The sequence below is a fragment of the Toxotes jaculatrix genome, chromosome 20 (assembly GCF_017976425.1).
Source record: "Toxotes jaculatrix isolate fToxJac2 chromosome 20, fToxJac2.pri, whole genome shotgun sequence".
NCBI lineage: Eukaryota > Metazoa > Chordata > Actinopteri > Toxotidae > Toxotes > Toxotes jaculatrix.
Window position 1 is genome coordinate 2,942,784 of NC_054413.1, and position 25,578 is coordinate 2,968,361.

The 25,578-nt window shown below is 39.2% G+C and overlaps 1 protein-coding gene across 1 annotated transcript in view; it reads left to right on the top strand.

Annotated features, from left to right (window-relative positions):
* The first annotated feature begins 4,289 nt into the window (after positions 1 to 4,289).
* LOC121200276 (cadherin-18) overlaps positions 4,290 to 25,578 on the top strand; it is a 52,971-nt gene continuing 31,682 nt past the window's right edge. The window contains exons 1-3 of the mRNA XM_041065466.1: positions 4,290 to 4,520; positions 16,374 to 16,668; positions 21,089 to 21,208. Coding sequence (XP_040921400.1) covers positions 4,290 to 4,520; positions 16,374 to 16,668; positions 21,089 to 21,208 — 646 coding nt within the window. The remainder of the gene's footprint in view (positions 4,521 to 16,373; positions 16,669 to 21,088; positions 21,209 to 25,578) is intronic.

Consider the following 25,578-nt stretch of genomic DNA (forward strand, 5'->3'; position numbering starts at 1 on the left):
AACATAAATTTATGTTCAGGCCTCAGGAACATTTTCACAGCATTGTTACAGACACAACAACGATTTTGCTGTGTCACTAATTTTCTCCTCTCCTGTTTGTATTTCCTGTGCTTACTTTAACCCTCATGTTTACTTACCCTAGCTCAGTGAAACGTTCCCCACGACTGCAGGCAACAACCAGGCCCTATAAATGGGTGGAAAATGTTTGTATTTGTTCCTTTCAGGTGAGAGGTGAGGTGAAAAGTCAAGAGTCTCTTTTGCCGAGGTCCTCTTTGCACCAGGGATAGTCAGTGGTTCAGTGATGTGTGTTTTGACCCGCCCCAGCCTTCTGCTATCTGGTGTTTGACATCAGCAGAGAGCTGATGCTGTGAAATCGAATGCAGTGGGTGAGCTCTCAGCAGGAGGCCAAAACATTAGCTATTAGCGGCAGGCGACAGGAGCCTGTTCTCCCTCTCTGCCAAAACGACATGAGGTGCATCTCTGTCGCTTTCTCAACATCTCTCCCTCTCTTGTTGCCTTTCATTTTACTTTATCTTTCTGCTTTTTTAAGTGGTTCACCTCCTGCAGTGTCATCAATGACTGTGGTTATGTGAATAACTGTTGGCGATACTCCAGCTAAGGTCAATTTAAGTTGTTTACATGACCAGTTGCTTCCCTGCGATTGAGTTTTCCTGTTTTCATGAATAAAACAGGAGACAGGGACAGAGTGTTTCTGTCTACCTATGGCTGAACAATCCACCAGCAAAAAAAAAAAAAGTATGAAAAGATTCACCATACCACTGTGGAGAGAGATATTTTTGTGCATATGTATGGACAGATGTGATAACTCAGTAAATCTAAATTTTGTATGTAATGTGATGTAACTTACTCAAAGATATTAAATGATTTAATACATTAAAACATAGTTAGAAAGGTTTAAAGGATATTTCAGTGAAGTCTTGAGTCATGATTAATTTATTTCAGTCTATTAAAAAATAATAATTTAGTCTATGAAATGTGTGAAATTAAAAAATGCAGAAAGAGACATTCACATCAGAGAATCTGAAACTGGCAAATATTTCAGATTTTTGCTTAATTTTCCTCCATTGTTGTCTAAAAACTATGGACTACAGCACAGAGCAGGAAGCTATAGCAGCTTTGACAACACAAAAAATACTTTAGATTGCTGATTGTTTATGGTCTTTTCACTGGATTGGTTGTCAGTAAGAAAAACACTGAACAACCTTCAAAATTACACAAGAAGAATCAGGATTTTCATAATCAAACTATGAACTTAACCGTAATCAAGGTACAGCATTAACTAAAATCAAACAGAATTACATCTGCATGTAAACATAGCCATCTTGTGAGCATCCTGCCAAAATCTTTGTGGCTGCCGCTGTGCATAACCCATCCTGTTAAACGCTGCACATATATAAACATGCCGTGGGCAGAAGGCTGCTCAGAACAATATCATCAACATAAAAAGGGGGAAATTATTTCCATTGACAGAGCCAGATGCTGTTGATTTCATGGCTCCCTGAAATGTATTTTGCTTAGAATCAGCATGATAATCAGACAATTAGGAGACTGATTGAAGAGAGCCCCAGGAGGCGAAAGTGAAACCACTGGAAAAGATATTCTCATTCTGACACAGAGTGACTCACTCAGGTACCACAATTGTCTCACCAATACTTCGACTGTGTAGGGAAATTTGCTACAGTGAGGTTGAATCAAGACAGAACTGAATCAGGAAAAAGTGATTTTGAACCAAGAAGAAAAACCTTAAAATCTCTACAAAAGCCTTTTTTGAAAGAACTACTCTATCTGTAGTCTTTGTAAGGCTCACTATCATTTTCCCAGGTATAGACAGAGGGCAGGGAAAGCAGGATTTGGGCGTAGCTGTACCTATGCAGATGAAAATCTTTTCCCAGATTACTCATGTTTAGTGTCTGGCTGAGTATTTATCCTCTGATGCTTTAATCCAAGTCAATGTGGAAAAGACTTTGCCTTCCCTTACACAGCCTGGGCTAACAGTAGGTATTGCCCATTACAATTGCTGCACTTAGTCAACATCACCAACAACTATAGTTGAGCTGCGAAATTTCCATGTAGAGATATATGAAACACGGGGATTAGTCATGGGGTTCTAAGCACATCTTAATCCATATATATGTATGTATTTATACACACAAAAAAAATAATTCAGTGATTATCCTTCAAAGTATGTGACAGTCGAAAGTTGCATTAATGTCTCGTTTTAGCGTTTCTCTCTAATATTGTCACATGCATTGTAAGAGATGGAGAGCAGCAGCCTTTGAAGTCTGTCAGCTCCTATATCCTATTAAATATCAAATACATGTGTTTGTCCTCTCCATAATCCCCATGAAGCTGCTATTCTGCAGCAGCACTTTGAATGTTGGACCAACTCTCCTGCTGGAAGTCAGCATTTGAGACTCTATGTACTTCCTTTTATTATTATTATTTTTGAGAAAATGCCCAAACTACTTTTTGCTTTTTTTGAGTTTACTTTACAGTGTTGGATCACTTTTATCTTTTAATTCACCTAAAGGTAGTTTTGATTTAAAAGGGGTATTTTCCCATTTTTCTGACAAGTGTATGTCTAATTTTATTGGCGATGCCTTGGGATCTGACATGGACTAATGGCAAAGACTCACAACTTTTAAAATGTCTGTCCTACTGCATCAGCAGAAACAAACTATTAAGATTTCGAATCTACATTTGTTTGTTTGTGAAAATCTTCTCCAGAAATCTTCTGAGGTGTGAGCAACTAGCTGGGTAAGACCAGCTGGTCAGTGTCTGTGGTCATTCTGAACTTTGCAAGTTCTTTTGTAATTTGTTGGTAGCAGTGATATCACCATAATGTTTTAAACTTAAAATATTATTTCTTTTATAATTTAAACTTCAAAACAAGCAAAATATAATTTTTGTTACTGGTCAAATTGTTATGCCTTAAGGTAAATTTAAGGTTCGTGTTAACAAGGAAAAAACAATGGAGGATATTCTGTCTTCCTCTTCTCAACGCAAGTTCCGACTGTGCTCTGAGGAAGGCCTCTAATCTCGATGTATAGCAGCCTAAATGAGATTCTGAATCATTATTTTCTTTAGTTGTGAAATCACACTGAAGGGCATCATGGAACAGCAAGGTCAAATGATGCAATTTCCTCTCATCAAAAAAAGAAAAAAAAAATGTGAGCACTGAGGGCCGATTTCATGCTTCAGCAGTGCTCAAATAACATATCTAACTTTAAAATCCACCCCAAGATAAGACAATTCTCCATAACCTTCAATATATAATTTTAATTTAGAAAAACAGTTTCCATCTGTCTTTTCCATTCCAGTGCCTTCTAAAAATCCCCTTCTGCCGTACGTGTGAGTGGCTTGATGTCTGCCCTTATCATAGTAAATGTATTTTTAAATGTATTTTCCCGCCACACTTATTATTCACTGTGCTGAGGCTCACACTAAGCCTGGCACTATGCCCCGGTCATGTTAAAACATCCAAATCAAACCTTTCTCAGATATTTTTTAATAAAGCCAACTCATTCTTTGAGTTATAGGGCCAGCTCTGCCCTGCTCTGATACGTGACTCTGACCTCACATGACAGTATCAGTCACCAAGCAGTGCTCTGACCTTATAGGCATGGACGACCTTTTAATAGCACTGCAGCTCCTTAAGTCTAAACTTGTTTGCATCATCGGCATAATGGTGGAAATGGGTAGAATACTGAAACAGGATTTCTTGTTGCCTTTTTGCACGTTATCGCAGTGAGCCAGTTTGAAGTGCACGTCCTCATCTGTAAGGATTTATGAGTTGCAATTTAATTGGAGGGAATTAGTGGACATTTAGCTTCTAATATCCATCAAATTAATCTCTAACTCTGTGTTTCTCTTTCCCCTTGTCTCTCTCCCAGGAAATCCAAAATGGCTTCAGGGATTAACCTCTGCTCTTGGTAGAACTACCCAGAAGTTCACGTCCATTTGCACGGCATCTCACAGCCTGGGAAATTCCATAATGTAAATGTATCTTGCTCTTTCTTTCCTTCTTTTCTTTTTTTTTCCTTTTTTTTTTTTTTAAACCCCTGTTTGATAAACCCTCGGCTTTGAACCATGAACCTTAGAGGAGCTACCAGGACCTCTGTTTCCTAAGTCTGGATTTAGATTCAGCTTTTGCCTGGACTATTTCACGGGCCTGCAGCGGTGGCTAGTGGTGGTGGCTGTGGCGGTGGTGGTGGGAGGACCTTTCCACCTTGGAACACAGGGATAAACTTACAAAAGCGCACGCCGCCATGAGGATATCCACCACCTCCTGTCTCTGTCCCTTTCTGGTCTGCCTCTGTTTCATCCAGAGGTGCTATGGGGCGAGCCACCATGTCCCATCCAAAGTGCCCTCCAAGAACCAGACCAAATTGGCCAATGGGGAGACGGAGGTGCACCACAGGCCTAAGCGTGGCTGGATCTGGAACCAATTCTTTGTTTTAGAAGAACACATGGGACCAGATGCACAGTATGTGGGAAAGGTAAGATTTTACTCAGCCGACTGCAACTGTTAAAATAGAAATCTTTTGATCCCAGAGAACTTGCTTTTGAACAGCTTACTTGGCATTTTTATCTCTCCTCTTGTTTATTGAGAAATGGGTTACAGCAGGAGCAAGCTGTTCTATTGAGGTAGATTGCCACGTCGGCATTGTACAAGCTTTTTTTTTCTCTTCTGATGTGGAAATTCAGTTCTCATTTGTGAAGGTGTGTGTGTGTGTGTTTTTCCCTGTCGTTATGATGTCTGACTGAATTCCTCTCATGATAATGTCCAAAAAATGTTTTATTCTCTGTAATTAAGGAGTGCCTCTCAGCATGTCTGCCACTCTGGGAAGCTAGCTATAGGAGAGTGGATTAAGTTTGAAAGTGAGAATAGCCCTCTACATCAAGCTATCTTTGAACTGAAATATTAGATTTGGTTTCTCTGTGGGATTTAAACCCAGATTTGATCTGTTGGTGGGAAATGAACCTCCCTAGTAAGAAATTGGACAGTAGTGCAACAGGGACATCGTGTGCCAGGGTGCCTCATAGTTAAAAAATTTTATGAATGTAATTTCAGTGTCATTTCAGAGTGACTGATGTCCCTCACAGTGGAAGCAAGAGTAGTGGGTGTTCTTCCTGCTCGTGCTTAGGGTTAAGGTATAGCGTGGTTGTTGGCAGTTGGTGGTGACTTTTCTGTTAACTCCACAGTAAGCCACAGGGAGCTGGTTAAGTCCTCGGCTTGCAGATTGCCTGCCCTTATCTCCTGAAATGTGAAAATGTGTTTCTCCGCTGCAGTGATCATTATTCTAGGCACTCGGGCACAGACTAATCCCCTCAACTGCACTCAGAGAGAAAGAGAATGAGAAAGGCACAACGCTCCTCTGACAGCACATATGTCTGTATTTCAACAACAATACCGTTTGAACAGAAAAAAAGAAAGAAAAAGGGATGACATGCTTGAAAAAAAGGGTGAGAGGAAAACAAAAACAACAAGAAGAGCAAATATTACTTTCCAGCTCAAATTGTTGAATAAACCTAGGGTTTTAATCACAAATGTCCTTGCGAGGCTGACAAAGCAGCAAAGAAAGGTTATTTATTGGTGAAACATGTTCTTTCTAATATTATTTGATGCATGAATGAACCATAAAATCCCACAGTGCCAACAAAAACAAGCCCTCTGCATTCACAAGGCATTGTGTCCTGAGTATTAGACGATACAAAGATATTTGCAGCACAGTCAAAGCATCAGTTTGTTGATGCAGTAACTGCATGAAGACGTGGTTAGTCCAACATTAACTCGTCCACTGCTTTGAAGTTCCTGATTGTTTGGTTTGCTGGCTGGTTGGTTGATATGCTAGCTCTACTCTTACCTTAAGGGTGTTGTTGTTTTGTGTGTGTGTGTGTGTGTTTGCGTGTGTGTGTTATAAATGCAAAATAAACATAAACAGCTAATCCTGGATGATAATAAAGCACTGAGAAAAAAACATAAACATTATTAAGGATTCAATTTAACATGCATGTTTAAAGAGATGAGGTCTCCAGATGGTTAGCACAAAAAACATTTAATTATGTGGGTTGGGACTGGTGTGCAGTGTCCTAATGTGGCCAGGAGACAGAATGACCCTTAATTAGACAAAGACAGGAGAGGAGGAGGAGGAGGAGGAGGAGGAGGATTAATGCACTCGGCACGCACTGTGCTGTATTGTTGTTGTTTTTTTTTTTCTTCCTCCCTTTGCTTGATTAAAAACTCTGGACATTAGTGAGCAGCAAATGAGCAGCTCCACTACAGGGAATTGTAAACACTTTCTTTGTCGATAACCGCTTTCATCAAAAAATGTGAAGTTTTGAAACAGACATTTTGTGATTAGATATGTGGTAAAAAGTGCACACAGAAAAGGAATTCTAATTATTGCATGGTCAACATAAAAAGCAGCTATGTGCTAAAAATCTGCAAGGTCATACATAACACTGCCATACCACAATGAATTGGCCACGGCAGTTGAGAATGTTATTCTACTTTCTACCCATACTCTCACATAAAGGACAGCAAAGAGTGACTTCTGGGAATAAGTGAAGCGGCCAGTCTGTCAAGAACATTTTTAATCCCCCTGAGGTATCCCATAATCCCCAGTGACACCTTTCTGGGGGGCTGATGCATTTGGGAAATGACAGCTTTGTGCATGAGTGAGACGCAAATGCTTGGTAGGGGACAGGGCTTGTCCAGATATGAGACAGGAGACAACCCACTCTCCCAATGGGAGGTGTGAATGTCTTCATGTCAATCAGCTCAGCGTGGTGCTTTGAAGTAGTTGGGCAGGTTACAGACTAGATGGTAATTTTTAGAAGATGATGCAAATCCCCACACTCTGAGTGAACATGAACTGCAGCGAACTGCCTGCTGGAACTTAGTTGGAAGAGAGAGTGCAGCCGTTTGATAAAGAAGAACCAGATCCTTGGTCAGAAATCCTTGAATTGAACCATCACTGGGTGTCTGGCTGCTGCTAAAATATACAATAAATAATGTGGGATTTGACAGAATGGGTGCTTCAACCCAGACTAGGAGGTATGCCCTCTTGTCTTATCCTGTGTTCATTTGCAGAGCAAAGTAGCAACCTCTAAGAAAGGTGCCTAAATGTTTTATTCATACATCTAAAAATGGATTGTGCTGTGACAGAATAAGGCAACTGTCTTGTTGTATGTACAGTAATAGCTCAACAGTGGAAAGAAAAAAAAAAGTGAAGCAAGGTTTTTACATAAAATTGCTTCTCACCCACACTTTGCAATGCAGGAAACCATTGCAAACATGAAACAACACGGGGAATTTCACAGCTTGTGTTACATTACTACTCTGCATTGTTGGAAAGAGAAACATCATGAAAATGGCAGAAATGATACTTATCAGTGACTTGCAGTGACTACAACCAACCAACTACATGTCCACCCCCCCGTTCCAGTTGAGAGCCTGTTCCAAGTAGTCCCAACCATCAGAATCATAAGCTACGCCCTTATCAATTCCTTATATTCATGTCGGCATGTTTTTCTCACAGTTGCGCCAAAATCACTAATTCAATACTGCAGTAACTGCAGTAGAGTGAGAACTTGAAGCTTCCCTTTGTGTAGCCGCCTAGCTGATAGCCTGCATGTGAGGCGTTTAGGGCACATCTGTAAGTTGCAGCTACAGAAATAACTTGGGTTGCACTCTCCCTTACTATACTGTATGAGTCTCTGCGTTCACATCGGTCGCACACTGTGCCACCCACCACAAGTGGATTCTCAACCTGTGGGAAACACTGTAATGTCTGTAAAATGGTCATTTCAAGTGAGGGTGGAAACACCAGCAACATGCTGAAACATCTTTCTACACAACATGGAGGAATGGCACATTTTTGCCACTCTATTCACAACTGAGCAGCACGTCCATTACTGAGTCCAGATGTCCTATGTCATAATAACATTAGCGCCACGCAGGCAGGCTAAGCATTTTTTTTTTTCTGATATTCTGTTTACAAGCTAAAAAGGTTTGTAGGACCTCACAGACAAATGTACAGCAGAGCTGGGGGATAATTCTCTCTAGATTTGCCACCACAAGTGTTATTTTACATACAGGCATATGATCTAGTACTGATACAGAAAAAATGAATAGTGAAGCTTTAAACAGTTAATGATTATGAAAAAAACTGATTCAGCACCAACATGTACATTCAGGTACTCTATGTATAAATGTGTGGCAAAGATGCATTTATTTTTCTCAGCTGTGTTTTAGGCAATTTGGATTAACAGTCTTTGTTTGGAAAGGCTCATCATTATCTGGTCAGGGATAGAAATGTATGGTGTCCTTAATACGAAAACTCTTTAACCACACGAAAGATGTTAAAAAATAAAAAGGAAGCTAAGCCAAGTGAATTACAGTTTAACATTCACTGATTCAACAACTGCAGAAAATAACACTTAAAGCTCATGTCTGCTGTCTGTGCAGGCATGTGTAATTTCCAAAGTGCATTCCCCTGTCCTCTGGCTGAAACGTTCAAACATATTAGCACCATTTAGACACTTGAGACTAAACCATTTGCCTTCACTCACTGCCAGAGCACAGGGCAGAAACTTCATGTTTTCTAAAGCCGATCTGCTGACGGTTTCATTTCTGTCTCATTCAAATATTAAATTTTAGCAGCAGTTAGAGGCATAGCCATTAAATGAGTGTCAGAATTGCTTCCGGGACTCTAATAATCTCATTACTGTACATCAAGAAGTCAACCATCCTGCTGGGAAGACAACGATTCATTCTGTTTCTCCCCGCAGATGTCAAAATAGAGGGCAACTATTAGGGCGGATCTCCGTGATGTGCATCAATGGCGCGTCTTCAGCATGCCCCTCATCACTGTCTCTTGATGCATGGTCATTAGGCTGGCCCTCCATCATCAGGGTTTACTGTGACTGTTACAAATCAATCGAAGAGAAGGGGGTGCTCAGAGGAGTTGATTGGAAGGGAGCATGGCCAAAATGTGGTGATAAGACAATCAAGCACGCCCACATAAAAAGTGATTAAGTCCTCTTGAGTGAAGTATAAGAGCCAAGATTTAATCAAAAACTAACCCACCCCCCTTCACTAATTGCGAATATGAAGCCAAGGCACTGATCATCAGCTAGGGCACGTAGCCTGCTCATTGCTTCTTCTCTTCACCCCCCTCCGCACCCCTCACCATGCACACTGTTGATGGAATAAATGCCCCACTGCCTGACTCCCACCTTCATCTCCCATTTATACATCAGAAAGGCCTGCTTTCAACATCAAAGTGATGCAGTTTTAATTAATCTTTAAAAAAAAAAAAAAATACACACACACAAAGTAAATGTCACTGCTGTTTGTCCAGTGTGGGTCTGATTACAAGAATTGTGAGATCACAACCAAGAACATGCAGATTAAGATGTTGAGCTTGCAGTGATGCAAGCACACCTGTTTGTAGCCTTGGTGTGCCTGGTGTAGCCGTAGGCCCATTTAGCTGTGCTGTAAAGTTGATGTCTCACTGAAAGTTTAACTCGCTAGAAAATCAATTATAAATCAGCATGGGATCAATCAGCTGAAATGTAGCTACCATGGTTGTATTTTGACGTATTTTATGCTCTGTGTCTAGTAGAAAATTTGATCTGAATTACATATAACTGTCACATCTAGAGTTTTAAACCATACTTATTCATTTTCTGCTTGCAACAGAGAGACATTCTTCCTGTTCACCTTCCTGTTCTTATTCCACACAGCTCATAATGACATGAACATAGCAGCAGTAAAGCAACATCTTCTTAGACAGCCAGAGAGCAAACAAGGCTGGCTAGGCACATACATTATGTGGATATGTACACTGAATACAACCAAGCCATTACAAAGGGCATACACCAATAATGCAGTCCGACCAGGCACATACATTATCAGGATCTGCACAATGAAAAGGACAAAGCCAGTTGAAAATAGAAAAGGAAGTGTTGCAAAATACCTCAAGGTGTGCAGCAACTAATAATGTATCGAGATGGCACTCAATAGAATGTATCTGCCACTGGTGCTATGCAGTTGTGATGATATTTTTTTTTTCCACATTCCATTAAAGTTCTCCAACATAAAGTGTTTAAGTCATACCTCTACCTGAAATGGGACATGAGTAACGTCGGTTTGAATTGTAGCCACTTCTGAGCATTTTGGGTGATTATCACAGCACCACGTGGCCCGTCAGCTCTATTTTTGTTCAGCACAAAAATTGGCAGGAAAATAATAATTGGCATGGTGGTTATGTCCAAACCGAGACTTGATGCTGTAATGGTGCATGTTGTTCCATGGGCCCATAAATGGAATTGAATTTTCTTCTGTCCGCTGATGAGGTGAACAGGTTTGTTAGTGGTTATGTGTCATTTCAGAAATAATGGCCTTGCATTTAAGTTTTGTGCTAACCAATTCATAAATGTTTGTAAGATATTCTATTGTGTATAGTTGTTCATCTGTATGATGACTGATATGATCTGTCGGTGGACTGCAGAGCTGCTGGATATTGCAAGCAACTGACAGTTATCAACACTGTCAGCAACCAGTGTGAAGACTTCACCTTGGCCTCTGGGAAATTTTCAAGGACATTTCTGGCTACTTTGAGGAATTTTATGGCCAAAACAAGTGCCAAATCAACAACTGATTAATCAGGAAAATGGTCAATAGAAAACGAAAATAATCAGTATTTGCAGCCCTATCCAACATGTAATAAAACACACTTGTGATTGGGTATAAAACATGTAGGACAATGTAAATACTGTACCATCCTCAGTTTACTCTTATCTCAGTAAGACAAGTAATTGGTGTTAATGGCACATGATTAAACTGAGAGTAGGCACAACAACCAGTGTCAACTTGATGTTCAACCAACCCAGTCGGAACAAAGACCACATAATGTTCTAATGGTGGATTTCTGTCAGGTGAGAGGATTGCTTTCTTCCTCAAATCTCTCCTTTCCTTGTAATTGACTTAGACACCTGACAAGTGGTACGATAGAGCCAATGTTAAACTGTTTGGCTGTGAGCACCAATTAGCTTGTGAATACAAACAGTTTAAGACTACTCTCGACAATGAGTACAAAGAGCCCAAACAATGAAACATGTAGCTTGTTGACAAAAGAAAGTGAAGATACACTTTCTCTGAGGTTGCTCCTCTGGGCATATGATGAAATTATAAGGGAGATTCTGCTTGAGATTGGAGTGTTTTCACCAGCGACTTTAAAGCCTCAGACTCTGTTGATCTCTTTAAACTCCCCAGAAATGCATTGCCAGCTGCCAGCCGCCATCCACATGCCAGTCATCTATTCCACTAGTCTTTAATAAAGTCACCCATAGAGACAGAGAGATAAACACAATCCCTTGTTTTGATGCCTGGTGGAGGAAAAGGATTGGGGATATAGGGGTCTCTGCGACAGAACAACAAGGTTGCAGAGGTCATAATTTCAGCTTTTTCATGATGTCTCCCTGAACTTCTCTATCTACACTGTATGAGACAGTGTGAGAGATTTCCATACATTTCCATTCATTATTTATTGTATGTACTGGGCACTGAAGCCATTTTCTTCCCCACCCTCTTCTGGATTGCCACCCATAGTCCTGATGCATGTCAAGCTCATATCCCGCCTGCTCTGCAGTTTAATAAAATTAACGCATATTACATTAAGGCGGGTAGTCATGAAATTTTCTGTGTGATCAAAATTAATGAATTATAAATAAAATATCCCAGTTGCAGAAACTGAAATGCACGAGCAGCACCCTCTGCAGAGAAACAGAGCCTTGTGTTTAAAATCATGTGACAGAGATTTGCCCCAAGCCTGTTTTTTTACAATCAGTTTTGACTAAGAAGGGAAGTAAGTGAAATATAAACTGCCTCCTAAACAGTAGTGAGGGAGGTCTCTGTCCAAGTATTATTTATTTATTTATTTTTATTTTGCCTCCTTTCATCTCTTTGGTATCCCCTGGCATCAAACAGTCACAGATGGTTAGAAAACACGAGAATGTTGTGTGCAGTCTACTTACAACCCGGGGGTATATTAAGATCTATCAATATTAGATATATCAATATTAGATCTAATACTAATAGACTAAAAGAGCAATAGATCTTTACCTCAGGTACCCTAGTAAGTTTAGAAACAGAATTTTGAAAGGTTGTAATAAGTGTCATTCACATTGTATATTAGACATATCGAGGATGAGGGTGATTTTTAAACCAAGTAAGATCACCTGACACACCAAGAACATCTGATCATCTCATATTCAAGCATGCATCCTTATCGCTCAATAATTCTGTTTTGATTTGAACCTTCTGTGTATTTCATATTGTTTCAGTCTCAGCTGGCCTGACGCTGCTGCTCTTTCAGCCTGTGATGTTTGTGTAATGGCCCGCAACCTGTTGACACTTTTATCACCCACATATTTTGGAAGGCAGTAGTTGCCATATGCATCATTGGTTCGCACTTTGCCAAGCTTGATTTATTGGCTCCTGCAAAGGAAGTCAATGGCTAAATTAGCACTCTGACTGGAGGCGAAATTACATTTATGAGCTGGACTTGTAGAGTGCTGCTGGACAGAAGTGGATATATCCTTGTAGTAGTTGTGGAAGTGGACTGCCCTTAAGTAATAACTCTGGTTCTCTGTATTTAAATGATTAATTCATATGGATTTTGTAGGTGTGAATTGATTATCAAACTACATACAGCACCAGAAACAAATATTTCCTAACGTCTGCCACTAAATTAAATGAGTGTGTGCAGAAATGGGCCGAACCATGTCAACAGAGTAACTGGTCCTGTCTCCACTGCCACTGATATGTAAACACGTTCTGATTTCTTGCTTTGGAGGTTGTGTTTCATATTGGTACAATCTAGCAACTGATTAACAACCTGATTCAACAGGAACTTTGACTCCTTATCTAATTACAGGCTTGATATTTACCACAGAAAGGACAATCGGCTCTCATCAAGAGTCAGGCTTGCAATCAACAACAGCTTTCTAATTAGTAATTTATTTGCTAGTCCAGGCTTTGATTAGATGTGGCCTGAGGACCTCCGGCGTTCAACTTGTTAAATAACTCTGTCTCTGTGAATGGTTGTGCATTTTATTATGGTAATACAAACATGTTTTGCTGTTTTGTTTTTTTGTTTGTTTTGTTTATGTTTTTTGGGTTTTTTTTTTTTTTTTGCTAAATTCTATTCATATATATATAAAAATATATACTTCCTTGGCTGGTGACTGGAAAATACACCCTAGTTGGCCAGAGCTGAGCTTCAGGGTCAGTAAGGTAACACAAGCTAATTCATTTTCCCCTGCACATGTATCCTAATGGACTTTATAGGTATACAGGCTTTCTAGGCATGTCATATCTCCCAGCAGAGATATCTGATGGAGGTCCAGTGGAGAATTTACCGTGCTGAAATTGTCATTAATTATGTAACAAACAGACAGCCAAAAAAAAAAAAAAAGATATATAATGCGGTTTGGTCAATAATAGGTGCAGAGTTTAGTGCTCTAAATAAAACTGAACAGCATGTTGATTGATTGATTCTAAATTTGGGTTAAATTGAAAGTAGACTCTCTTGTCTTCAGCTTTAGTCTGTTCTCCAAGACACAGTAGCTGTGTCCCAATCCAGCAACAACAGAACCACAGTGGGTAGTGTGTCACTTATTTTTGCGAGCTGTAGGGGATAACATTATCTAAATCATTATGTATCAACTTGGCGTAGATGCGTTATCACAGTAGTTTTTGTTTTGTTTTGGGTTTTTTCCACATCAGTCAATATCAATATAGCCTGTATCACAAATTGAATTAAGTTTCTATTTCAGCAGCTGAAATTAGATATTATGCTTTTCTGAAACATCTAAGGTTGGACATTTAGAAATTCAGTTAGATGTAAAACACAGACTCTCTCTCAAAGGGCTCATTTTATTACCATCAGAAAGACTTGAATTGAGTGTTAACTCATAAAAGCCCTTCATTTTACACTGTGTAGTTGCACTGTATTACCTCATCAACACCTATTTTAATTTTAATATTGAAAGTCAAGGTGAAGCAGATCTCAGGATTTAGACTTCTGTATCCCTGCAAACGCAGCTGCATTCAACAGAACAGCCAAATGAGCCATATCCCTGTTGATTAATCTCAACTTGTGAGCACTGTTCCTATTTCTATTCTGTTCTGTTGCTGTTTCCTTTTTTTTTTTCTTTTTTTTTTTAACTACCCACTATATCAGGGGTGTCCAAACTGTTCCACAAAGGGCTGTGTGGCTGCAGGTTTTTGTTCCAACCAGTGAAGAGCAAAGAGTTTGACCAATCAACTGTCTGAAGACTGAGATCAGTTGATTAAATGAGTCAAGTCTGGTGTGCTGCTGCTTGGTTGGAACAAAAACCTGCAGCCACATGGCCCTTTGTGGAACAGTTTGGACACCCCTGCACTATATATATATATATATATATATATATATATATATGTGTGTGTGTGTGTGTGTGTGTGTGTGTGTGTGTGTGTGTGTGTGTATGTGTGTACAGTACCACTCAAAAGTTTGGACACACCTTCTCATTCAGTGGTTTTTCTTTATTTTTATTACTTTCTACATTGTAGATTCATACTGAAGACATCAAAACTATGACGGAACACATATGTAGTTAACAAAAAAGTGTTAAACTCCACCACTCTCCTTCTTGGTCAAATAGCCCTTACAGTACCAATTTTTTTTTTATTTAGGGAAAAGATGGCATGGAGCTCTGTTTGACTACTTGTCTGACACTATTGTGAAAACTCAGAATGGAAGTGCCAAACCTTGGTGCTGCTAATTTAAATTTAACGGAAAAATATTTTGACATAATTTTGTTATTTTGTGTCCTCTTATATGTTTCAGTGCTTTACAAACAGGTCTTTATAATATCCATGTTTATCCAGACTATGTACATTATAATGCGAGGGCGAGTAACATATTATCTCCATACAAACACAGTATGAATTATTTATTAGCTGCAAGTGAATCTTACATTCTCCAACAACTTGCATAAATCATGTTTGAGACAAGACTGAGGCATGGTTTGGAATTCAAAGGTTGTGTTCACAGCTCACTGATGTGCATCTACAAATATGAAACGCAAAAAATACCACCAGTACCACCAATATGTAAAATGTTTCCAAAGCACAGTGAGAATGGATTGTTCTGTTATGTTCAGCTGTGACATTTCCCTGAGGAAAAAAGAAAAAAAAAAAAATTCTTAACATGTTTTATTCATGGGTGAAAATGAAATTGTTTAAATGATGATGTTACTGTCGTACCCTGGTTTGGAAATTCAGTGTTATTGTAAAACATATTTATAAAGTTTCAAACTGCAACCCAGCTGAGCAATTGGTATGAAAGTCTTAATCCTCTTGATATCAATTATGGCTGAACAAGTGGCTCGGTTTTCCTTTATTCCTCCCTCTCCTGGTGAGAAAGAAGGCAGCGCTCTTCCATCTTTAACAGTCTTGTAAAGATTTCCCCCAAAACTTTAATCTCTAAAGATGCATTTCTTCAGTGATGCTCGGGTACAGTCAGGCCTGAGAGAGGAATATTGAATAATGTAATGTCTGACTTAGATGTTGGGAGTTTTCTGAAGCTGAAACGTGGGCCGAGGACCACCATGCAGTGCAGTAATGGTACAAAGGTTACTGCTATATAAAACTCAAATGTTTTAAATAGCCTTGGCAGAGATTATGTCAAACTATAGCGGATACAGTGCACCACAATTCATACTTATACAGCCTAAACCCATGCCTTCAAATGGACTTGGGGTGCAATTATTGATCATTTTCATCAGTATTGTAATTATTTTGTTGATTGATCCATTAATTACTCTCACTATTAGTAATGTAAGTAAGTAAGTAAATAAATAATACAAATAGCTGATATTTGATACAAATAGCAGTGAGAGTTGGCCATCACAGTTTACAAAATCTTAAGCTGACGTCTCTCCTTTACTTGTTTTTGTCAGAGACAGTGATATAAAATGGAGAAATGTGGCAAATATTCACATTTGATAAGCTCAAACTAGATAATGTTTGGTATTTTCTCAAAGCTGAGTAGCTATTGAGCGAAATGTATGTTTAACTTTATTGTCAATGAGTCAGCTGATTGTTGCCACACTAATAGACATAATGGTGGTAGAAGTCCTTTCCTCTGCAACTATCCCATATCACTTCGATTCAGCCACTGTAAATTTTACAACCATGAATCATGTTTTGAAACCGTGAATCAAAAACAACCTTAAGAAGTATAAGAAACGTTTTTCTGCTCTGTATTCACACACCCTCTGTCTGCTTTCCCTTTCAGCTTCACTCAAACTCAGATAAAGGCGATGGATCCGTCAGGTACATTCTGAGCGGAGAAGGAGCTGGGACTATATTTATCATTGACGAAGTGACAGGAGATATTCATGCCACTAAGAGCCTGGATCGGGAAAGGAAAACGCATTATGTCCTGCATGCACAAGCCTTGGACCGCAACACAGAGGAGGCCCTGGAACCAAAGTCAGAATTCATCATCAAAGTACAAGACATCAATGACAATGCACCCAAATTTCCAGATGGACCCTTTGTAGCTACGGTGCCTGAGATGTCTGAAGTGGGTGAGTAGTGTTACAAAATAAACTGTCAGATGATTACTCTACCCTGTCAGCAGCAGTAAGCCTTTGTCTGAATGGGCTGAAATATGAAAAGTGCTTGAGAACTTGAGTGTTATTCTTGTTACTTTTTAGATATTCTTCTTGTTTATAACATATTTTATCTCTGTGGTAAAGAGCAAAATATCATGGCTTAACTTTGACCGTTGACATGCCCCACGTATGTTTGAAATAGCCTCATGACCAAGTGCAGCTCCAAGATGGTGTAAACGAAGGTATTCGTATTAAGAACCAGGATCAAACATGTTATTGCCCTGTGCAGCATTCAGGTTTGTCCTGTCTGTGATTATGTTCTCCAGAATGTTTGATCTTCTGTAAGCCAGCCGAGCTCTCTTTTTCATCTTTGTTTTCTGGTTGCTGTGATGGTTTCCCGGGTGGGCAGGTCTTTATAAAGCACTCAATAGTGCCTCCGCAGCAATCCCTGCCATCGAGACTGTGGTGTTCTCCACATCATGGTGGAAAGAAAAGCCTCTATCCACCTCCTCTGAGACAGCTGCTCCTCGTATGCCCAGCATCATGTGGCAAACATCTATTTTTTATTTCTGTATTCTACTGTTCTGTTTTTAGCTTGGGTGAACAAAAGCCACCCTTTTCTCAGTCCAGTGGATTCTGCCTCACAGCACAATAGCTCAAAAGTATGATGCTCAAATATTTCACAGCTCTCCTTCAAAACGTATGTAGGTTCTCCAAGTGGTGGCCAAACTGCTGTCAGTGCGATTTTGCTTCAAATGTACCATAAGATAGTGAATTTGTGGTGCTGACAGTTGGTTGAAAACATTGCATTTATATCTGTCTGTCTGAAATAATCCTTGCAGTTGCTAAAAAGAAGTAGAAATACTTATTAAAAAATATCTCAAAGAGAAAATGAACAGCTACACCAGTGTCTTGCAGCAAGGAGATGGAAATGTGCAAAACCGATTAAATATGCAAACCCCAATAGACCTGTAGGCGCCCTCTTTATAAACAGTCAATATCTCCCTGGTTGCAATCCTGAATATTCATAAACAGACAGGCCTGACACACATACAACTTTGCCAGTCAGTGTATTTGTCGGATGTGTCAAGTACATGTCTTAATCTCTTCTGAGAGGGCTGTACTATGTGTTCTAGTACTTTGTTTGTGGAGTAACATTTGTTGACATGTACTGAATGTTAGATTTTTAGGTGATTTTTAGGTGCTGTTGCTACTGCAAGACAACATCATGTATAGAAAAGCCAACATTAAATGATTGTAATTATTAGATAAATCAGTTGCAGTAATCTTTAGCTCTAAATGGCTCCATAATGTGGTAATGAAAATATACCTGCAGCACAAATCTGTGTATTGGCATCCTTCATTTAGTTCTAACCAGACTACTCATTTCAAAGTTTCAGTGTTCGCTGCAAACTTTATCATCGCTAGCAGAAGAAGAATCAATCACCATTGATGACCCAAGGGAGGAAATCAAGGACTGTGAAGGGGAAAATAATTAGCCTCTTTTCCCGCCCCCTCTTTTGCTCATGTCCATTAAAGTAATTCCTTTTCGGTTCGACGTCTGTAGCGTCAAATCGGCTGTAACAATCAACTGTCCTCACACTCCAGAGCACTAATCCCCCAGCATTTGTCAATACTGGCGCTCCCAAGTGCAGGAAGGGGCTGTCTGGGAGTGTGGCAGCTAATTGGTTGTGATGTTCTTTTTTTCCTGTCTAAATTGATTAGCTGGGCACATGCCAGGTAATCTGAAGTTACTGTTTCATACCTCCCGTTCAATAGTACAATCATATTTTTTTGAGTGCTAGATGAAAGGAGTGTCAGTTTCCTGCTATTCTACGTCTCCCAGTTGAGATTCTTAATGGACGTGCTGGAGATAGTAGCTCTGCTTTCCTGTTAAGTATTTCACTTATGGGAAAATCACAGTTTAATAGTGCTTTCAATACCCTGAGGCTGAGGTGGTGGCTTGTTTAGATGAGTAGTTATGATTAAATTAATGTTACCGGAACTAATGTATGGAAATTGAACACAGTTGCACACATGGGTAAGTGTTGAACCCTTTGTAAACAAATTACAATGGACACATATGGTCGCGTGCAAAGGACAGAACACATACTTTTGATTTATTTTCCCCTATTTGCTTCTCTCAGTAGATGCTACTATCCATCATAAAACATAAATCAATTTTGTTTTACTCCCCCCAAGCACCCAAAATTTATTACACATTTTGCTTTCAGTTTTCCATATCTGATGACAGGCCTGTTTCCTGCATATTGACATCTTTTATTCCTCATCTTATTTCAACCCATTAAATCTTAACTAACATCTTGCTAACAAATTGCTGCTTTGTTAGCAAGGAAATAGGTTTTTCTCGTTTCAAATCAAATGAAAGTGGGGATGAAACAAATGCAACACAACCCTTGACTCAGAGTGAGGGACCATTTTACATCTAGTATACCATACTAATATACCCTGTATTATTAGATTAGTGCAAGGTGGGGTAAGTATATGGTTAAAACCAACAAATCCTTAACTGGGATCTTAGGTTTTGACTAATTGTTTTAATGGTTTTAGTCGCTAGAAAGCAGCACTAACAAAGAGTTCACGCTCCTTTGGATGAGACAGAATGGTCTTGTTAGGTAGTGATAGCTTTGTGAGAACCTTTGACTAATTGTGGTTGTATTATAAAGTGCATTTATTCTCGAGGGAGTCTGTAACATGAAAGAAAGGTGAAACTGTGACCTTAAAACTCCTGAGACAAAATTCCCAGCAGAGTTTTACTGCATTTGTTAAACTGATTTTTAAAGTTAATGCTCAGCCAACGCATGCATGCTGACTCTTTAGTGCTCACTCTTTAATGACTAGAAACAGAATGTTAATGTTGCACTCGACGTCTTAATAGTTCCAAATATATAGTGCTTGAACACTTAAGTTGAAGTGTATTGTGAGCAATGGCAAGTGCAGTCAGTCTATTAGGAGTTCATAATGAAAGCATTACCAGTCAGAATATGCAAAAGTATGAATCTGTTACCAAAGTTTGGAAAACCTGAAACATTAATATACAATACCATATAATATTAATGATAGAATGTCACAGATGAGCATTTTCTTTACTTAAGCCATTAACACAGACCGATTCACAGCCCATCATTTAAATTATGCACTAATAGGTTTTCCTAGACAGATGATTTGGAACCAGCTCAGCTTCCAAAGCAATCCCAGAATTGATTAAGTCCAAATAATTCCCAGTGCAATTTTTGCTCCAAGGTTGAGAGAGATTCGGAGTGCCCAAGCATACAGTGGAGTACATGGTTCATTATGGCTGGCATTTCACTCTGCTCTGTCAGGTTTCCCAGAAAAAAATAAGTCATATCTGGTGGGACACAGTGGAGTGAGTTTCAGTTGTTTTAATTTAGTTTAACACCTAAAGGAAAACAAGAAGGCAAGTATCCAGAAGATTCCCAGGCCCGAAAATGTATCATATAGCTCATATGTGTCCTAACATGGTCATACCATGATTCTTATATATACTAATCCATTATACAAGCTTGTAGTGCAATTACAATGCGCTCATCATGCAATTAAAATGGGTTAATGAAGCCTGTAACGCTGTTTGAGCAACACTTGAAGTGTTAAATTGAACCACAATGGTTCTTAGAATTTTTAAATAACAATGTAAATAATGAGCCATCCCTTCAATTTTTCAAATCATTTGTCTTTGCTTTTGTCATCCATTTGCAATGAAAAAAGCTTGAAAACAAATGCTAGTGACTGTGCTCAAAGCATATTCACATTAAAGCCTTAAAATTTGAAAAAAAAAAAAAAAAGGGCTATACCGGTATATATTTTCATGAGCCATAACACACACATTGCAGTCAGCTCTTGTATAGCAGTACCTGCAAATGAACATATTTCTATTTTAAAGTATGTATATTAATTTCATGTTTTTTTTATGAAGGCTTGATTATGTTGTCACTGTTAAAATCTGACTGATTTTATGTTTACATCACAGCAACCTGTTAGCTAAGTAGCTAATCATAATATCGTTAAAAATCAGTTGCTAAAGCATAGCTACTAAAGCAGCATGTTTGTTAGGTAGCTAGCTGCTTCTTTGGGTTAAATGAGGTGACTTTTCTTGAAGCTGAAAGTGTTTTTTATTCAAGATGTGTCCAGCATTTTAAGTATCTCTGTCTTTCTAGCCCTGCAATCTTATATTCAGATTTTGTGCACAGCAGTCCTCCTGGGATCTAAAGGCACCAGGCATGGTTGCTAGGAGATTTTCAACACATAGCCATTACACAATTGAATCACATCAATATACTTTGATTAGCATCTGAAAACCTCTGAGAGAGAGCCAGGAATGATCGGGAAATAATTTTGCTGTGTTCATTTTTAGGCACGTCTGTGTTGCAAGTCACAGCGACTGATGCTGACGACCCCACCTATGGAAACAGTGCCAGAATAGTCTACAGTATTCTCCAAGGACAGCCATATTTCTCTGTTGACCCCAAAACAGGTGTGGTATTACTGCATGCTTTGGATTAATGCTAGACAAAGTAAGCACTCACGCTCTTGCAAGCACAGTGACTCTAACTATAAATGAGAGTAATAACTTTGTTATAATCTCTATTGTTGATGTCCTAAAATGATGTGTATATCATGCTGTCAAATCCATGTGCCGTATGTTTCTTGCAGTGAACATCCTGTTCTGTTATTGCAGCACGTCTAACATCATAAAAGCTAAAGCAGCCACAGTAGAGTTATGGACTACTCATATGACTGCTATATTGTTGAGCACGCTATCCACTGTTTGTGGGCTATAACTAACTCCTCTGGGGTCAAAGGAGACATTTGTAGAGATGCCTTCTGAAAGCCATTGTTTCCTACCTTTTGAAAGGAAGGAAAAAAGCCACAACAGGCAGTGCTCAGTGTTTTCAAAATCCATCTTTTTTTGTCTGAGAGACCTCTGCTAGATCTATTAAATGTTAATAAACCCTCTAAAGTGCAAGACATAACTTTTATATGATGTGAAAAATGTGTTGCTGTGAGTGTGTGTGTGTACAATGTTTATTTCTGATCTCTCTTTGTCTCACAAAGTGAGTGCGTACATGCACGCGTGTGTCTGAAGTTTTGCATGCTTGCCTCTGCTGCTGCTGCTGTCGGTTAACGTGAACAACAATCCACTTGTATGAATTGATTCATTGCTGTCTGGAACAACTGTTGGCCCCTTTGAGACTATACCGCCCATGTAAAACATGAAGTCTTTGCTGAATGAGCAAACACAAATGAATTGCTGAATATTTTGACTTTACCTCGGGGGGAAAAGGCAGTGGGGATTGATGAAGCAATTTCACAGCAATGTGGTGAGGCCGAAGCAATGCCAGTTTTAGCATGTAACTGGACGTTGTTATGTAACGCCACATGTTTTGTTTTATCTTTTATATGTTACTGTAGTTGAAATCTATTTTAAATCAAATTTTGACTGTAAAAATTATTACTCTACTGTGATTTTCTTTCTATGCAGTGTGCTTTTGGACACATCAGATGGCTTGTTCTGCTTGAGCTGACTCGGCATCTTGTCTGCATTATAATTCAGTGTGGGGCGTGCAGAGGAGTAGGGACGTGATCGAAGGCCTAGCCAGCTGCACTCCCTGCACAGCAGTATTCCACCCACACGTTTTAATTTATATAAGTCGGCTGCTGTTTTCGCCACTGGCAAACCACCCTCCTCCCTCAAATTAGGACAAGGAACTCCAGTGGTCAGTGGAAGATGTGCACATAGAGGGAGTGTTACTTGCATGTGGTCTTTAATATGCTAAGCCTTAAAGCAGTTGTGTTGGAATGCTGCCATATTTGAGAACCACACCGGGGAGCTGAAGCTGCTCCTGCATCTGTCTCTCACTGCATTAGCTTGCTTACACCTCCTCATATCCACATGTACCTGGCTCTGACCATGCTTAAACTGCAGAGACAACATCTTGGGAAATTCATATATTATTTGCAGGATTGTAAGAGCACATACACACACAGACCCACACACACACACTGACAAATCTATTTCTTCCCATTTGACCTTGGTCCGGTGACCTGGTAGAGCAGTGACAGATTTTACAAGACCCATGAGGTAGAAGGAAAGATCATTTAAGGACAGAGGGTAATGATAGCATTTGGCCTGGACATATGGCTTTGAAGGAATCCCCAAAGGACCGTCTCAGACTTGACCCAAATCCTCAGCAAGCACCAGAGTGAACGGTTTACCTGTTTCTTGTTCCCGGCTTAGTAGTTTTGATAACATCATCTCAAACCTACCGGAGACCGAAATGACAGAGCCGTCCGACTCTTATGGTGGTAAATTGACCACTTTTACAGTATATAGTGCTTTCAAAACTTAAAACACAACAGATTATTGATATGACAGGCTGCTTTGGCAAAGAAACCATGACCTTTTATCAAATATCCTATGAAGTATTACTGTTAAAACACTGTATCTTATCAGTCCTAGTCTATTGCTATGTGAAAAATAATGCATTTCCACTGTAATTTGCTTAGTTGCGGTTACTTGTTAAAAGCTCTTTAAAGTAAACAACTGTTATTTAATTCTATACACAATCTGAATCATTTAATGGTTACAAGAACTCACTTTGCAGTTCTTGTACTAGAATTACTTTTTGATATCTTTAACATGTTTGGTTACCATCAAGTCTATTTTGGGACTTGACATTATTTGAGGTTAATGTTTAGTTACACATCTGCAAAATGCCAGACACTGCACCAGCAGTCGCTTGTAAATATTTTACCAAGCTAGAGGCAAACTCCATTGGGCATTCTGCATTTCAAAGTCAGATAACTAAGACAGATGTGTTAATAGCTCAATCAAAAAAAAAAAATAAAAAAAAAAATAAAAAATGACACTGAGTTCATACTTCCTTACTGACTAATTAACTCAGAGAACGACATTAAGGCAGCTGCTTGTCTCCACTGGAAATAAGATTCAGTCATGGATGTAAAATTGTAAGTGACGCATCTATGATGGTGTCATGCAGCATGCAAAAAAAGGGGTGATAGGAATTTAGGATTAGATTTACTTCACCGAAGAAATAAATGAGCATGGCACAGACTTTGTAAAGACAGAAATGTAACTGATGCAACTGATAATGATGGAAGAGCTGAGGGGAAAATATGTGTTCAAAAGAAAACAAATGTGGCAGCTTTTGCTCTGCTTTATAATAATCTGACGTTCCAAAATATTTTGATATGGCTTTACAGCCTGTTCTTTCCTCAAAGTTGTATTTAAAATGACAGAGTGGTTTGTAAGTACACATATTATGCTGACATTCGGACAGCTTGTAAGGTTGTTGCTGACAGTGTTGTGACAGTACAGATATATTTGGGTTTCAGATTTTTACATTTCTGTTATAACCATTTTAATTGATCAGTGTGTTTGATATTTAAAATGTTAGTGTGTGTGTGTGTATATATATATATATAAACGAAAGATAAGTTATCTTGTTTGCTTTTGCTTATTGTTCACTTAGCTAAGATAATTGCCTGCTGGGTGTTATTTCACATTGAAGGGATAGATACGTAAGTCTATGGATCTTCTGAGGTAGCCCTGCATAAAAGTGTATTTACCAAAATGAAAACTGTTCCTTTAAAATTTCAAAATGTGTTGCATTTTACAAAGGACCTGAATGGTGACAGAGGTTTCGTTACAGTCAAGAGTGTCCACCAACATTCACAGATCCTGGCAAGGTGTGCTTTTAGACGGATCCTGAACCTTGAAAGGACAACTGAGAGTTGGAAAAACGGACTGAACCTCTATCTGCTCACTGAGTATAAATCACATAGGATAAAAGTTGAAAATGGTGCACTGGTTTACTCTGGGAAAACTCTGTCACTTTTGCTCCTACAGTATTAGGAAATATAACTAGTCTGGTGATGTGGCAAGCAAAATGACATGCTAACTATGTTGAGAATATTCACTGCAATGGATTTTCTTGATTACATGGTTTGCAAATCTCAAAACTGCAAGCCAGCAGATTTAATAAGAGCTTTCTATATCTCAGCAAAAGTACATCTTAGACGGTGGCTGCATTTATCCTTTTTATAGGCGTGTCGGAACTCCTGTCTTTCCGATCACTGCTGCGCATCTGTCACTTACCCGCAGAGACATCAAGGTTGTTCCTCTTGAGTCTCATAGTCAAATGCCCCCCAAAACCCCGCCTCACATCTGTACTTGCGCACACACATAGAGGCAAAGATACACCACACTCCAGAACCCCTCAGTCCCTTTTGCATCCTAAATAGGCTAATTTCTCTGCTGATCTGGGATTTGGGAGTGTTCGAGTTTATTGAAGGAGCTGACACAGATCAAGACATTTTTTTTTCTTTTTCATGGATTAAGTCTTACCGCTGGTTAGATCAAGGAAAAAGCTGTCACTTTGTCAATCAGTTGCGATATAGCCTTGGGCAGTCCAACCAATTATTCTCAATCAGATATATGATCCAATAGAGGAAAAAGAAGAGTCTTTGTAAAGTAAAAAGAAGACATGTACTATTATGATTTCTGTGGTTATTATAACTGCTTCTGTTGATGTTATCTACCTTTTCTCCAGAAATGCTGTAAGAGTGCAGGCACACTGGGATAAGATCGTATTGGATGGGCCAAAAAACCAAGATTCCTGAAGCTGGAGATTGAAGAGCGCTTTAGTAATCTCCTATAATCCTTTTTGTTCACCCAGGAGATTGTCCTCCTTTAGAAGTTTCCAGCCAGACAAAGAGGTGGATAGTGTGATGGTATCAACTCTAATAGACTTGGGAGGTTGAGGAAAAGGCTAACCACCTCACTGTGTCAAATGGGCCCAGGTTCAAGGAAGTCAGCTCTTT